This window comes from Citrus sinensis, chromosome 3 (genome assembly GCF_022201045.2).
Source record: "Citrus sinensis cultivar Valencia sweet orange chromosome 3, DVS_A1.0, whole genome shotgun sequence".
NCBI classification, from domain to species: Eukaryota; Viridiplantae; Streptophyta; class Magnoliopsida; order Sapindales; family Rutaceae; genus Citrus; species Citrus sinensis.
Genome location: NC_068558.1, coordinates 11,024,326 through 11,041,559, shown reverse-complemented (window position 1 = coordinate 11,041,559; position 17,234 = coordinate 11,024,326). Strand labels below are relative to the sequence as shown.

General features: G+C 42.6%; 2 protein-coding genes across 6 annotated transcripts in view; one reads left to right on the top strand and one right to left on the bottom strand.

Annotated features, from left to right (window-relative positions):
• The window catches only part of LOC127901222 (probable LRR receptor-like serine/threonine-protein kinase At3g47570), an 85,476-nt gene that overhangs the window by 46,449 nt on the left and 21,793 nt on the right, over positions 1-17,234 (bottom strand). The window lies entirely within an intron of this gene.
• The window catches only part of LOC102630221 (protein DJ-1 homolog B-like), a 62,440-nt gene continuing 60,234 nt past the window's right edge, over positions 15,029-17,234 (top strand). The window contains exons 1-5 of one of the 3 annotated variants that reach the window (XM_052438042.1): positions 15,029-15,237; positions 15,322-15,522; positions 15,915-16,064; positions 16,197-16,382; positions 16,766-16,846. In XM_052438042.1, coding sequence (XP_052294002.1) covers positions 15,085-15,237; positions 15,322-15,522; positions 15,915-16,064; positions 16,197-16,382; positions 16,766-16,846 — 771 coding nt within the window. In that variant the 5' untranslated portion in view covers positions 15,029-15,084. The remainder of the gene's footprint in view (positions 15,238-15,321; positions 15,523-15,914; positions 16,065-16,196; positions 16,383-16,765; positions 16,847-17,234) is intronic. The other 2 variants (XM_052438041.1, XM_052438040.1) reach the window with 2 other exon arrangements.

Below are 17,234 nucleotides of genomic sequence, written 5' to 3'. Positions count from 1 at the left end.
ATCTGCCCTTACGTATAATCATATGAGAGTATATAATAAAATTAATTAGGTATGTTTGGAACATTTTTGGTATCCTTAAGCTGATTTTATTTTATTTTTTATAGTATATATTGTCAAAAGTAAATGCTATAAACACTTTCGGAAAAAAAGATGAAGAGCACCTTTGGAGTAATTTTTTCTATAGGAACTAACAAAACAACTAAATGATGTATGTATCTCTAAAATTTATTATGATTATTATTATTTTTTTTTTCTGTAGTTGACAAAGCATCATGATTGTGTTGGATGATAAGATTAAAGGTGGGAATGGACCAATTTTTTAGGATTAAAAAAAAAATGATTCAATCCCAGGCATGTTTGGCTATCGCAACTAGTTGATTATACGAAGTGAAAATTTCATTTAATTATTTATTATTCACGGATAAGAAATTAACTTCTTCTTCTTTTTTCTAACGCCACAGTCTTGTGAGCTTGCCTAGTGTGTTTTAGTTGGATAAAAATTTTGGCAAACGCTTCTTGGCAAGGAAGCTTAAATAGTTTAACCTGAATTTAACCTCGAATGAACCCAATTTATCAAATCGAACCAATCCGAATTGTGAATCTGAATTTCAATTCGATTCGGTTTGGTTCGGGTTTGTATTTTCAACTCGACCGGGTTCAATGCTCCAATTCGATCGGGTTGTAACCTAGACCGAAACTCGAAAACTCGAACTGAAACTCAATTTGCCCACCCCTAATGAGAAGTACCCAGATCGTAAAAGAAAGGTCTTGATGATAATTTTGCCTAATTTGTTTTTTAACTTATATTTTATTTTTTTATGCTGTATTTTAGTTGTTGAATAGGTTATATATAGAAGTTCAGTTAATTTTGTTTTGGATGAAAAATCAATTAGTACTTATGTGATTAATAAGTGAAATTTTGTTTGCATCATGTAGTCAGCTATAATGCATTGGATGGCTTTTACTCAGCATGGAAGAAATGCTCTCCGGCAGATTACTAAAGAGAGCTCTGATCGCGTGTTGCATCACCCATTGCTATTTTCTTGTCAAGGAGTCAAATACAGACGATTGGAAGTGATTCTAACAACAGTGAGTAAATTGATCTTTTGTTTTCCCTTTTCACCAGTTTGGATCTCTTGACTAATCAGCCTATTTGAGTTTTAACTTGTGTATTAATGATTGGTTTTATATGTTCAGAAAGTTGATAAGCTTGGTAAAGTTGGTGAAACTGTGAAGGTTGCTCCAGGGTATTTCCACAACCACTTGATGCCCAAATTGCTTGCTGTTCTAAATATCGAGAAGTTTGCTCATCTCATTAGAGAGCAGCGCAGAGTATTTTTTTTTCATGATTTTTCTTGGTTGAACTTTTTTTGTTTAGGTTGAGAATGGTTAATTCTAGTGATACAGAATTTTCCTCATTTTCTTTATGTTGATGCTGAAATCTGCTCGTCCTTTGCCCGACTAGATCTTTACACCAACGCTTATGTGATCGGTAGTGAAGATGCCAACTTCTTCTTGCCCCAACGACTACTCTAGTCACTGAGATTGGAATGGGCCTTCATTCTCCCACTAAGCCTGCGTTCACAAAAACGAATCAGAGATGCCGGTGGTTTTACCAGCGTAAACCCTCCGATGCCTAAGTTAGCACAGGTGTTTACGGGAAAACGCTGCAGTTTGGATTCAATAAATTGCTTATAATTGGCTCACAGTTTATATTGAAAGTGGTCTGGGTTCACTTTGGCAGAGTTTTCCCTTCTCTCAATTTTTTCTATCCCCTTCTTCATCGATTTCTTCCTCTTTTATAGCCGTTGTCCCACGTTTCCATTTACCCTTCATCCCTCCTTTTTCGGGTGGTGGCAGCCCCTCATGGGACTCTAACTGCTACATTATGGGCAAACGTGGGATCTCGCGTCTCCTTCAACGGTTCTGGGGAAAGCGCAATTACCGTGATTCTGTGGGATCGTGTTCCCGCTTTTTGGGGGATGGGTATCAGCTCGGTATATGTCTCTGGTCGATATATTCCCCTGGTTGGTATTCGTCTCTGGTCGGCTCATGTTTGTAGAAGGCTCATTATCAGTGTTCTACTCGTACCGTTCGGCTGAGGTGATTCACCCTGGGGTGGGGATGATAGCATGGCCGAGCTGGTGCTCTTATTTACTTAACACCAGTCCCCTAGTTTCTGGTCTTACGAGTGCAACGAGTTGAGAGTAGAAACTGATAATAGAATCTTACCGGCCCAGGGAACTTCCCGTCTGGTTTACTGTTTACTAAGATGGACCTGAGATTTCCTCTCTCGTCTGAGGACATTTTAATCCGAGTATGGGCCTTTATGAATATCTCTCGTATATATTTGGGCCTACGTCTCGTCAGGTCTTTTATAACGGTTAGTGACGTGGTGCTTCCCGACTCTTCGTATTTGAAATTTGAAATGACGGGCTATCCATCCTCGATATACGGTGAGTGAGCTAGCATCCCCATCACTTAAACGCTTCCATTTCTCCCTTTTCGTTTCAAATCCCTAAATTGAAATCATCATCGTTTTACTATTCGCTTCTCTGTTGTGAGACAACTCCTACGAACTTCGTTCATACTTTCCGCGTCTGGGATTTCCGTTTGCTGGGTCTTTCCTCCATCACAGCAACATTATCAGTGCCAGTCTATTCCAGGTATAGCCTTTAACTTCTTCTTTGGTTGTTGTTGATTGGGTTCTGTGTTGCCCCTTTTTGTATTCGTGTACTCGGGTTTGTTTTAGTTTCCTTTTGGGACTTCGATATGTCAAATCGGAGAAGGAAGTTGATTACAGATGAGAGTGACGAAGAAACAGAGGATTCATACCTCAACTTGTCAATACCCATTGATTTTCTAGGTCCCTCCAGTAGTGTAGGTCCCTCACATGGTAGGGATACCCTTGAGTACCCACGCCCCCTGACCATTTCACATTTCCCTGAATTAGAGCTTGTAGGGAATAGAGGTGGACCCACATCCGGCTCTGGTGAGAACCACAGTTGTGGTGGGGTTGGGGTCCTTGATGAAGTGGGTGATGGTGAGGGAAGCAGCTCCGAGCCGAGCCGACCTCCTAAGAAGAGAAACCTTGGCCATAGGGTGGAGGCGAATTCTCACCCTATCAACTACATAGCCTGTGCCACCACCCAAACTGATCTATTCAAACTTAGGAACCTCTACAACATTCCTGATGAGGTTATCCTTGTTGTTCTTGGGAAAGGTGATGTTCCTAGTCGGCCTCCGCGGGGGTATGTGACGATGCACCTGGAGAGTTTTAGACTAGGAGCTCGGCTGCCCCTTCAGCGTTATTTTGCCAAGATACTGGGGGGTATGCACCTGGCTCCAGGTCAGTTACATCTGAATGGGTGGAGGGTTCTCTCGGCTATGTTCGTATTATGGGAGAGGTGTGGATCAGAAGAGCCCTCCCTTGTTGAAGTGAAGCATTTATACCAGCTGAGGAGTAGCCCAAAGGAAGCAGGCTGGTATTATTTCATGTCGAGCTCTGCGAAGAGGAAGCCAATCACCTGCTTCCCCTCTTCATGCAAAAATTGGAATAACAAATTCTTCTTTGCTGGAGGAAATTAGTGTCCAGCAGCCCGCTCGTTGGGTGGTAATATTTACCTTCCAATGCAATTTGTCACCCCAGGTCGTTCATTTTTTGCCTATATTCTTTCTCAAATTGCCACTTATTGGGTTCTTTAACCTTGTTTATTTTTTCAGAATCGTGGGGTTTGGTTAAGGATCTTGAAGACCGACCTTTGTTTCAGGTGGAAACTGCTCTGGTGAACACGTCTACTTGCCAAGACCTCTTGTCACCAACAAACTTGGTCGGTTCGGGCTTAGTAGACATTGTTATCGGAATGGATAATAAGATCCTCAGCGCGATGAGCAGAAAGCGTGGTCGGGCTCCAAGCAGCTCCAACAACCCTCCCCCTCCTCCAAAGAAAGTCAGTGTTGGTCATCCCAAGGTTTTTGTTCATGCTCTGCCCCCTCCTCCACCCCGTAAGAGCGGTGGGGAGAAAACTACTGACAAGAGTTCTGAGGTCAGCACTCGCTCTGGGGACCGATCCTCTCCCCTTCCGGCTCGTGATCAGGGTGACTACCTGACCCCGTATCAGAGGGACTATGGGAAGTCAGTGGGACCGAAAATGGTCCAGGACATTGAGAGCATGAATCTCAGTGAATTGGCTGGTTCTGTTCAGAGGGTCTCCTTCAAGCTGGCTACCATAGTTTCTTGTTATAAGAACAGGATCACGCGCCATGAGAGGAAGCTTCAAGCTGACAATCAGGTCTTGAAGAAAAAAGCTGAATCTACTGATCGCTCGAAGGAGAAGCTGGCTGAGCTGAACAAGCAGATTACGAATTTAGAGGAGAAAGTTGCGGTTGCTGAGTCCACCTCCTCCAAACTTGAGGGTGAGTTGGGTGACCTGAAGTCTGATCTTCAGGCTACTCAAAGTGAAAGGGATACTTTGAGGACCGCCCTTGAGGGGGAAATAAAATCCCTGAGTGAGCAGTTGGCTGGGGAGAAAAGCAAATATGCTGATGTGGACGATCGGCTGGATGCAGAGTATGACTCTAGGGTTGCTTTCTGCTATAAGTGCATCATGTCTGTGCTTAAGGAGGAATATCCCAAACTGGACATGAGCAAGCTGGAGGCTGGGGTGCAGAGATATATGGCTGAGGCCGATCAGGGAGGTAAGGAGCAGGATGAGCAGGATTAGGTGGAGGCTCCTGTAGATGGGGTGCAGGAGGGGGAAGCTGGAGGTCGTGCTCTTGAAGTGGGTCAAGGGTCCATGCCTCCTCCTCCAGGTGTTGCTGATCTTCTACCTCCCGAGATTGCTGATCCTTCACCTCCCGAGACTGCTGATCCTTCAACTGCAGAGGCGGCTGAACCTTCTAACCCTTAGGTTTGTCTTTGCACAAATTCTAGACTTTCATCCATTTTGTAAACATTTGAGTATAAATTTTGAATGTTTTTTATTGGCCCTTCTGTTGTGGTTTTGCTTATAAATCATTTCTGCAAATTACCTTAACGTTTTTAGTTAGCTTTGCCTGCTAGTCCTTTAATCAACTGAGCAAGAATAGGCACTTGCTTGCCTTAAAAATTTCGTAGAATTGCCTACTGGTCCTTCGTTGACCGAGCAGGAGTAGGCACTGACTTGTCTTAGTAAAATTTTGTGAAATTGCCCGCTGGTCTTCGTTGACCGCGCAGGGACAGGCACTTACTTGCCTTAGTAAAATTTCATGAAATCACCTGCTGATCTTCATTGACCGAGTAGGGACAGGCACTTACTTGATTTCGTAAAATTTCGTGAAATCTTCTGCTGGTCTTTGTTGACCGAGCAGGGACAGGCACTTATTGCCTTACTAGAATTTTGTAAAAAATTACCTACTGGTCTTTCGTTGACCGAGCAGGAACAGGCACTTGCTTGCCTTTGTAGATTTTCGTGGAATTGCCTGCTGGTCTTTCGTTGACCGAGCAGGAACAGGCACTTGCTTGCCTTTGTAGATTTTCGTGGAATTGCCTGCTGGTCTTTCGTTGACCGAGCAGGAACAGACACTTGTTTGCCAAAGTAGATTTTCGTGGAATCGCCTGCTGGTCTTTCGTTGCCCGAGCAGGAACAGACACTTATTTGCCTTGGTAGAATTTCGTAAAATTGCTTGCTGGTCTTTCGTTGACCGAACAGGAACAGGCACTTATTTGCCTTAGTAGAATTTAATGGGCTTGCTAGCAGAAGGGTTTCATGCTGAATTCATCTTTATTGAAATTTGAATGCATTACAGAAATGCGGAATATATGCATGTACAACAAATCTTCATGCACATAACATAAATAACTTATCAAAATGAAAGCTAGTAGAGCACTTTGCTTACTGGAAGTACTTCTTCAAGTGCTCGGCGTTCCACGACCTATTCACATCTCGTCCGTCTGGGTACGCTAGCTTGTAAGCTCCTGGACTGGTCGCTCGTATCACCCTGTACAAACCTTCCCATTTCAGGCCAAGAGCGCCATGGTTAGGATCCCTAGTGTTTTGGTTCACCTTCCTAAGTACCCAATCCCCTGCTCGGAACTGCCTCACGCGTACGTTCTTGTTGTAGTAACGCATGACCCTTTGCTGACACTGGACCACTTTCTGTAAGGCCCCTTCCCTTTTCTCCTCCAGCAGGTCCAGGCTCAAGCAGATCTGCTCGTCATTTTGCTCCTCATTAAAGTATTCCGTCTGATGTGTTCCTACTCCAATTTCTGCTGGGACTACCGCCTCATGACCAAAAGCTAAAGTAAACGGGGTTTCCCCTGTAGCGGTTTTGTGAGTTGTCCGGTAAGCCCACAATACCCCTGGTAACTCGTCAACCCAAGCTCTCTTCTTCTCTCCCAGTCTAGTCTTCAGGAGTTTCTTTATCACTTTGTTGGCTACTTTCACTTGTCCGTTTACCTAGGGGTGTGCGGGGGTGCAGAACTTCAGGTCCACCCCCAAGTTCCGACAAAATTCTCTAAAGTTGTTGTTGTCAAATTGCCTCCCATTGTCAGTAATGATGGCATAGGAGATCCCGTATCTGCAGCTGATATTCTTCTAAATAAAATCCGTCGTCTTTCTCTCCGTGATTTGGCTGAGGACTCCCACTTCTACCCACTTGGTGAAGTAGTCTATCGTCACAATTGCATGTGTTGCCGCTCCTCGGCCCTTAGGTAATGGACCGATCAGGTCGATTCCCCATTGGGCAAAAGGCCATGGGGATGTCATTGTGGTAAGCTTTTCTAGGGGTTGTACAGGAACCTCAGAGAAGTTCTGGCAGGTTTTACAGTTCTTTGCTATCTTTTTCGCATCCTGGTGCATGGTTGGCCAGAAGTATCCTTGCCGGAGTGCCTTGAAGGCTAAAGTTCTTGCTCCCGAGTGATTGTCACATATCCCTTCATGAATCTCCCTCAGTACATAATCTGCCTCCTCGTCATCCAAACATCTCAAAAGGGGTAAGGTGAACCCTCGGCGATACAGCACTCCATCAAGGAGCGTGTACCTCGCTGCTCGGCACTTTAATTTTCTGGCTTGCCTTTTGTCTTCTGGTAAAACTCCATCGCGGATATATGCGCGAATCGGGTCCATCCAGGATTCTCCAGTGCTCACTCTCATCACCTCTACTTCCTCCCTTATACTTGGTGAGGTCATCACCTCTAATGGAACTGACTTAGGTAATTTTGGATCTGCAATTGCCGCCATCCTAGCCAACATATCCACTCGGTAATTCTCATTCCGAGATATCTGTTTTACCTCTACCTCTTTGAAGAGCTCAACCATTTACTTCTCCTTCTTCAAGTAAAGCCCCAACTTCTCTTTCCTTACTTGGAATTGGTCGCAGAGCTGATTGCAGACTAGCTGGGAATCTGCTCGGATTTCTACTCTTTCAGCTCGTAGCGCGTGTGCAAGCCTGAGCCCAGTAATGAATGCCTCATATTCAGCTTGGTTATTCGTAAGCTAGAACTCGAATTTTACTGCATAGGATACCTCGACCCCATCTAGGCTCCGTATTACAACTCCTGCTCCGGATCCCTGTTCACTACGTGACCCGTCAACCATCACCAGCCACACCCCTCTGGTTTCTCCAGCTCTATTGCTTGTTCCTCCCGAATCTCTTCCCCCGGTTCAGCACGGTCAACCATAAAATCGGCCAGGGCTTGGGCTTTTATTGCTCCTCGGGGCCTATAGGATAAGTCAAATTCGCTCAGCTCTACGGACCATTTTACTAGCCGACCAGATGCATCTGGTTTTTGAAGCATTTGCCGAAGGGGCTGGTCAGTCATCACAACAATCTGGTGGGCCTGGAAATATGGTCGGAGTTTGCGTGCTGCCGTTATTAGAGCCAACGCCCACTTCTCCATCAGTGGGTATCTGGTTTCTGTGTCTACCAGAGCCTTGCTTGTGTAGTATACCGGGTGTTGCTTCTCTTCTTCTTCTCTGACTAAGACCGAGCTGGTTGCCCATTTAGAGATTGCCACATACAAAAGCAGCTGGTCACCCTCTCTCGGAGTTGATAGTAACGGGGCGTAGGCTAGGTACTCCTTCAGCTGTCCAAATGCCTCCTCACATTCTGATGTCCATTCCATATTCCTCCCTTTCTTTATGGTTTGGAAGAAAAGGTGGCACTTATCAGTGGCTTGTGAAATGAATCGGTTCAATACTACCAATTTTTCGGTAAGGCTCTGCATCTCCTTAACTGTTCGTGGGGACCTCATTTCTATCACTGCCCGTATTTTTTTCAGGTTGGCCTAGATCCCTCGGTGGCTCACCAGGTACCCCAAAAATTTGCCCGAGCTGACCCCAAATGCACATTTCTCCGGGTTCAGCTTCATTTCATACCTCCTCAGCAATTCGAAGGTCTCTTCCAAGTGCTTCACATGATCCTTCGGTTCTCTTGACTTTGTGATCATATCATCCACATATACCTCCATAGTGTGACCGATCAATGGTTTGAAGACCTTATTTACTAACCTTTGATAGGTAGCTCCTGCATTTTTTAGGCCAAAAGGCATCACCCTGTAACAAAACAAACCCATGTTAGTTATAAAGGTGGTATTCTCCTCGTCCTGCTCGTTCATGGGTATTTGGTTGTATCCTGAGAAGGCATCCATGAAGCTGAGCAGACTATACCCCGCCGTTGAATCCACCAATTGGTCTATTTTTGGTAAGGGAAAACTGTCCTTCGGGCATGCCTTATTAAAGTCTATGAAATCCACACACATTCGCCATTTCTCGTTAGCCTTCTTCACCAAAACTACGTTGGAAATCCACTCTGGGTATTTAGCCTCCCTTATAAATCCCGCTTTCAACAGCTTCTCTACCTCGGCATTTATGGCCTCATACCTTTCTTGATTAAAGCACCTCATTTTCTGCCTCACCGGCCTTGCCCCTTTCTTGATCGCCAGCTTGTGGCAAGCTATCCCGCGATCAATACCTGACATGTCCTCATGAGACCAAGCAAATATGTCTGTATGGGACTGTAGGCATTTCACCAGCTTGCCTTTTATTGCTTCGCCCAATTCTGACCCGACTTTAACCACTCTGCTCGGGTTATTCTTGCTTACAACAACTTCCTCCAGCTTCTCAACAGGTTCCTGGCGACCCTTTTTTGAATCCCCTCGGTTATCTAGAGAGGTAACCTGCAGCGTTTCCTTGGCCGCTATAGCATAGCAGCTCCTTGCCATTCTCTGGTCGCCTTTTACTACGCCAACAACTCCATTTATTCTGTACTTCAACGCCAGATAATGCGTGGACATTACACATTGGCTTATCCTCATGAACGGTCTCCCCAGTATCATCTGGTAAGGGCTTCTTTCTTCTACACGACAAAGTCCAGCATCATCGTTCTTTCAAACGGCTTTGACCCCACAGTAATCGGGAGTTCGATGATCCCCATGGGAGTTAACCGTCCCCCTCCGAATCCCTTCAAGGATGTATTCGTCCGCTCCAGCTTCAAGTCTAAAATCCTCATATCATCTAGGGCCGACTTAAACAGAATGTCAACTGAGCTACCCGTGTCCACCAGTATTCGCCGCAACTCTGTACTAGCTACCAATGCTTTAATCACCAGTGCATCCTCATGGGGATATAAAATACCCTCTTCGTCGTCCTCTGTCCACATAATGGGAACTTGCCGCACTTTTGCCCTCTTGGCTGCTGGCAAATTGAGGAGCACATCTTTGCCAGTCATGGCGTATCTCCCATAGTTCTTCCGTGCCCTGTTCGAATCGCCGGCCAATGTTGGCCCTCTTGCTATCACACGGATGGTCAGCTGTTCTCGTTCCAGACCCCTCTCAACTCCTTCATCCCGCGTGTATTGTGATTCAATGACAGGGGACACTCCATCTACATACTCATTCAAGTATCGGTTCCTCACTAAATCCTCCACCTGAATCTTTAGGTCACGACATTGGCTGATAGTGTGACCGTGAGTGTCGTGAAATTTACAGAATCTGCTCTTATCCCGTCGGCGAGCAGGTTTTGTTATAGAGGCTGGAGGGTACAGCAGGCCTCGTCCCTCGATCCTCTCATACAATTCCTCTATGGAGATTTTTAATAGAGTGTACTGTCTATATGTCAAGCTCTGGTCAACCAGTTGAACTGCTCGGCTATCATGGATATCACCTCGGGATGGTATAGCCGGTAGCTAATCTGGTCGTCCAGCCCTGAAATTAGTTGCATGTAACGTTCTGGGAGTGCTGTGATAAGGGTGGGCAGCTATCTGCCTAAATTCTTGTTGCCGCTCCGGGAATGGGGGGCACGGAGGTTGAGCCCGGCTGTGTTAGAACTGTTGTGGTCTCTGAGCTATGGGGTAAGGGCGGGACCGAGCTGATATTCCGCCCATTACTGAGGATTCCCCAGCTCGCTTTCCCGATCCGCTCCCGTTCGGGGCTCTCCGTTCCTTTCGTCTCAACTCTTCCAGCTGTTCACTTTTTATCCTTGCTGATTTCTCCTCTTCGATTTCTATATCTCGCCTCGCCTGTTCATACCCCGCCGAGTAATTCTGCACTAAGGGGCTTTTTAAATTATATCACAATCGGCCGATTCTTACACCTTCTTTTAGTCCCCTCAACGCCTGCGGGTGATTAAAAGCTCCCAGATCCAGCACGGCCCGGTGATATCATTTTACAAAATCCCGAAGGGATTCATGCTCCTCCTGTTTCATCCTCATCAATTATATCATATCGTCCTCTGGGGCTACTGCTCCTCGGAACTGTTCGGCCAACTCTTGGCACATCTGCTCGTACCCTTTTATACCTCCTCGGGGCAGCTTGCGGTACCATTCTCGGGCTCGTCCCTCGAGTGTCAACGGGAACACCCTACACCTCTGAGCTGGTGTCAGCCCCTGCACACCCGTCATGTCGTTGAAACGTTCAATATGCACCAGCGAGTCATTTCCCCCGAAGTATTTGAGGTCGGGGAAGCGGAAATCTCTTGGGATTACTGTACCCATGATCTCGGTTGATAACGGAGATTCTTCATCTAGCATTATCATCCAGCTCGGGGGCTTTCTCTTGCCCTGTATCTCCTCCATCACCTGCGCCAATCTACACACCTCTCCCTTCAATTCTACAGCACGGTCAGGATCACGCGCAGCTATCTAATCTCACTCCTGCTCGGCATTCTGCAACCGCTGTCTGAGCTCTCCTTCATCAACACTAGCCCCTCGGCCATCAATTTCCAGTACCCGTCTGGGGCGAGATTGGTCTCTCCCTTCATCCACGCGTTCTCCTGGAACCCGACCAGTACTTTTGTGGGGATGCACCCCATTAGGTTGGTCTGCCAGCGGAGGGGTTTCCTCGACTCTACGCCTTCGGCGGCTGGGTTCTGCTCCAATTTCCTCTCTCCCCACGGGGGTTTCACAATCCCTTCTCCGCTCATCCCTCAGCTCATACAGTATGGCCGCGAGAGTCTCCATTTGTTTCTCCATCCGCTCCAATCGATCTTGCATCATCCTCTCCCGGGCTTCATCTGCAATTTCCCGGAGAGTGATTGTCTCCACAGTTTCGTTATCCTCCCTCAAAGCATCCTTCCTTGGCACATCCATGTCTAATCGTTCGCTGCTTCTCCGGTAACTACTAACTCGGTGGTAGCTTTTTATCCAACTCCCCACAGACGGTGCCAAAATGTTGATGCTAAAATCTGCTCGTCTTTTGCCCGACCAGATCTTTACACCAACGCTTATGTGATCGGTAGTGAAGATGTCGACTTCTTCTTGCCCCAACGACTACTCTAGTCACTGAGATTGGAATGGGCCTTCCTTCTCCCACTAAGCCTGCGTTCACAAAAACGAATCAGAGACGCAGGTGGTTTTACCAGCGTAAATCCTCCGATGCCTAAGTTAGCACAAGGTGTTTATGGGAAAACGCTGCAGTTTAGATTTGATAAATTGCTTATAATTGGCTCACAGTTTATATTGAAAGCGGTCTGGGTTCACTTTGGCAGAGTTTTCCCTTCTCTCAATTTTTTCTATCCCCTTCTTCATCGATTTCTTCCTCTTTTATAGCCGATGTCCCACGTTTCTGTTTACCATTCATCCCTCCTTTTTCGGATGGTGGCAGCCCCTCATGGGACTCTAACTGCTACATTATGGGCAAACGTGGGATCTCGCGTCTCCCTCAACGGTTCTGGGGAAAGCGCAACTACCGTGATTCTGTGGGATCGTGTTCCTGCTTTTTGGGGGATGGGTATCGGCTCGGTATATGTCTCTGGTCGGTATATTCCCCTAGTTGGTACTCGTCTCTGGTCGACTCATGTTTGTAGAAGGCTCATTATCAGTGTTCTGCTCGTACCGTTCGGCTGAGGTAATTCACCCCGGGGTGGGGATGATAGCATGGCCGAGCTGGTGCTCTTATTTACTTAACACTTCAGATACTTTGTTTAGCCATTTTGTCAATTAATTTGACTCATGGCTTTAAATTATTGCTAAATTCTCGGTTTGGAAATATTTGTGATTTTTGAAGGGGCATTACAAGTTATTAATATTTGCTGTGCCTGTGACTTATTTTCATCAGATTTTCCAGCCATTCGAAGAGGAAGAGGTTAAAGTTATCCAGAAGTCTGAGAATAATATGAGTAGAGAATTTGAGAAGGCAGCTAGGCGCCTAGAGAATGCTCGACTGGTTTGTGGCCTATCTTTCAATTTCTTCAGATTCGGGACAAATTGTCTTGGAGTGAACTGATGTGTTGCTTTTTCCTTTTTTTAAGCTTGAATGATCTATTTGCTACAGTTAGGAGTGAACGTCGTAATGAATTTTAAATTATGCTGTTTGTTTCGATTTACTTTTCTATCTTAGCTCCATGTGATTAGCGAAATGTTGGTCCTGCGAGTATAAAATGAACTCCTTAAGTCAAATTCCTTCTTGAGGTGTTGGAGAAAGAACTAAATACGTGTAATCTTACTTTCGGATATGGATTATCTGATGGATGTTGTATTTTCAAGGTTTTGAGGAGATTCCCCAATATAGAAAAATTACGTTCCCGTGAATCAAAAGATGATCCCATAGAATTGTGTTCACCTGTGACAAAAGAGGAGCTTGTAGCTAAGGTATGGATTTTTATCTTTCTTGGTTGTTCTTTATAGTTGTTTCTCATCATAATAGCAAAAGCAGTTTGTTCTGAGTGACAGGTGTGGTCTACTATCAATCACTTCCGTTTCTATCATTTAGTACTATTGACTATGTGTGTATAGATATTTTGTTTTTACCATGTAATTTCATATTTGATACATTTCTAATTGTACATTGCATAGCGTCCATGAATGGGAATGATAAAATAAATTTCAAGCGTGTTTAAGTAGATGAAAAAACTTAGTACGGTTTAGAAGGATTTACTGATTAAATAATTTTCCAATTTGTTTGCCTGGAGGAATTGAATAGTTAACTGATTAAAAGATTTCAAGGTGGTTAGGTCCAGCCGAGCACTGTAAATATTAACGGTCATTATGAATGTGTAATTCCTATATGTGAAATTGAATTTCCATGGTAGCATGGTAAATTTCTGCTAGGGTGTGATTGTATGGTAGCCAATTGTGAGCAACAAATCCACATAGTAATATAGACTGAAATTTTGCGTCTTAATCCATGAAGATATAGATTTTGGCAAATATTATACAAGCTCTGGGGGTTACCTTAAATATTCTGGACTTGTCATTGATAGAGTTTCTTTTACCTAGTTATTGATATTTCTTTTAATTTTCTATTTTACTGATACCATTTATACAATTTTAGGTGGCAAGTCAACTTTCGATTTCTATTGAGCCTGAATACCTGCATCTACCATCACCTCTATCTGCTTTTGGGGAATATGAGGTTCCTATGCGCTTATCCAAAACCATCCCTCTACCGGAAGGAAAGGTCCAGTGGACTTTCAATGTTAAAGTTCACGGCAAATAAACAATCGTTTCATTTGTTTTGTATCCAAATTCCAAATTCCATTGAAGATAATACAGGCAGCATTGTTTGCAACGCCACAACTAATTTGCAGTAGGATGAAACAATCAGAAATTTTCCTTTTTCGTGTATAAAATTTTATTTTTTTTAATTGTCATATTACAGTTTTGCCCATCAAGCATTATGAAGCTTAATATTTAGATAAATGTTAGGTTTAATCTATAAATTTTAACTTTAGTGTTTATTTAGTTTTTATATTTTGTAAAATATCTCAAGGCAGCCCTATTATCAAATATTGGCTTGATCCGTATATATTAACTTTAGTGCTTATTTAGGTTTTATATTTTGAAAATTACTTTAAGGCAGTTCTATTATCAAATATGTTATACTCCTGCTTTCATTTTTTCTTTGTTTTTATAATAATACTCTGATAACAAAATTTTTTTACATTAATTTTTTAATCAATAAAAAAGGTAACTACCAAATTAACCGATAAATTAATTTGTTAATTTTTTTAATCAATAAAAAATTTAATTAATATTAATTAATAAATTACTTAGTAGAAAATTAAAAAATAAATATTAGCATAAAACAATTGATATTTTTCATTCTCTTACAACAATCTTACTAATTATTATTTATAAATTAATTAATACAAGTAATTTAAAGTAATGTTTAATATTCTTGCAACAATCTTACTAATAATTTTTTTGTAAAAAATTAATTTATTAAATTAATCCTAAAAGTAAAACAATAATAACTAATTTGTATCTTACTTTTAAGGTTAATTTGATAAATTTAATTTTTTTAATTAATATCTCTAAAAATATAGTTGCAACGATATTATTACAAAAATAAAAAAAAAATATACGACTGTAATATAACTTCCAGTAAAAATAACTAGAAATATTTTTTAAGATATAAAAATTAAACGACACTTAATTAAAAATATAAAAAACTAAATAAACATTTATGTTCTAACATTTCAACCTACTGGCTAATGTTCAATGAACATTGTTCATACAATCGTGGTGTGGTCTAGGATGCCCGGCCCAGCCCATCATGAAAAAGCCATGTCACATTTTTTAACTGCTACAGCATTACCACTTTGCCAGTTGCCACGAAGCTCCCCACATCATACCGTAACGATGCCTCTAGAAAACTAACTTAAAAAAATGGTATTAATAAGCGTACGCCACGTCACTCCTCACTCTCTTCTTCGTCAGTTTCCTCTCACTCAACAGTTTCTCCCCAAACAAATTCCTTCTTTGAAAAATCGCATTTTCTCTTTCACAGCAACAGCTACAATGTCTTCAACTTCCAAAAAGGTAATTTTTTTTTTTTTGTTTAGTCTCTTTCTGTTGCCTTTTGTTCCGTTTTTTGAATTTTCTGTGTGGTTTTTTTCCCCCAAGGTTTTGGCGCCTGTTGCGAACGGGAGTGAGCCGATTGAGGCCGCGATAACGATCGATGTTTTGAGAAGGTCTGGAGCTGACGTCACGGTTGCGTCTGTGGAGAAACAGCTTCGTGTCGACGCGTGTCATGGTGTCAAGATTGTCGCTGATGCTCTTGTGTCTGACTGCCGCGACGCCGTTTTTGATCTTATAGCTCTTCCCGTATGTATTGCAGCTCACCTCAGCTCATGCCAATTTATGTGATGTTTGTATAATTATAGGTGATTATTGCTATTACTGAATGTTAAGCTAAATAATTCGTTCTTAAGTCATCTTCATTTAATTTTCGATTGAAAATGAAAAAATAATAATTTTAAGCAAAGAAAAATATAGAAAATATTTATTTTGTTTTAATTTTATTTTTTAATTTTTTGGGATTTCCTTATTGTGGCTGTTATCATTCATTATATGGTCCTAGTCAAATATTTCAAGTTGTTGTAGTCAGTGAAATTCTTTTCGATATTTATTCTGGCATGTATATTTTTCCTTTTCAATTTCTTTTGTTGCTGATTATTTGATTGATTATGTTATATCCTTTTTTGTTTACCTTGTAGGGTGGCATGCCTGGTGCTACCAATCTGAAGGAATCTGAAGTATTAGAAAGCATTGTGAAGAAGCAGGCCTCAGCTGGGCGTCTTTATGCTGCTGTCTGTGCTTCACCTGCTGTGGCATTAGGGTCTTGGGGTCTGTTGAAGGGATTGAAGGTAAGAATTAGATAAGCCTTTTTTATGTTTTGTGTTCTTTTGGGAATTGCATTGATATTTGTGTTATACATAAGTTTTGCTCTCACTGATGATTGTTAAGTTCTAATTTATGGGGTTATTCATTTTTTGTAGGCTACTTGTTATCCGTCATTTATGGAGCAATTAGCTCCTGCTTGTGCATCAACTGTTGAATCAAGAGTACAGCAGGATGGTAAAGTTGTTACGAGTCGTGGACCTGGCACTACTATGGAGTTTGCCGTTGCACTTGTTGAGCAGTTGTATGGGAAAGAGAGAGCTGATGAAGTTTCTGGGCCACTGGTAGTAACTTTTATAGATAATGTTGTTTAAAAAAAATTGTGAGTTATATAATTTGTGGAAATTCATTCTAATAGGTTCATCTGGTATGTCAAATTGGAAGGTTCAGATGCTAATGTATTCCAAAAAATTAGTTCAGGGGAAAAGTATGACTTTTTGCATTAGAGATTCATTAGATGAAGTTGTATACCTGCTGGCCCATCTTAATGTGGTGAAAACGATGTCTGATAAGACTGATATAATTATCGGAATCTTGATAAATGCATTTGTTGAGCTTCAATGTCTCCACTGATCACATTCTTTTTAATGTAAGTTCTTTCTCTTGGTATTTGTCTTTGAATTTTCTCTTCCTCATGCTTTCGTCTTCACTGTCACCTTGTGCCTAGGTAATGCGTGCAAATCATGGAGATGAATACACTATTGCTGAATTCAATCCAATTCAGTGGACATTTGACAATTCTCCCCAGGTGAGATTGGACTTCTAGTTTCTTGTATTTGTTTTCCTTCATCCGATGTTTTCAGGGATACCCATTTGGCAGTATATAAAAATCTGTGATATCTTCTATACATATACATATACATCATTGGCTTCAGTCATTTGTGAACATATTGGAGGTAGTAGATGTATTTTTATGGTATCTCTAATAAAATCCCAAGTTTGAACAATTACAAAAGAAGCATGAGCGGTGCTGGACCGGGGGGGGGGGGGGGGGAGAGAAGTGGGGGGTCAGTGTGGTGGGGGTGTGCAGTGCATGAATAAAAGGAAATGATAGGGGGTGAAAGTTTGTGCTACCGACATGCTGTAAAATGGGGACACAATATTTCAAATTAGAGATTGTGAGATCCTTAATATTG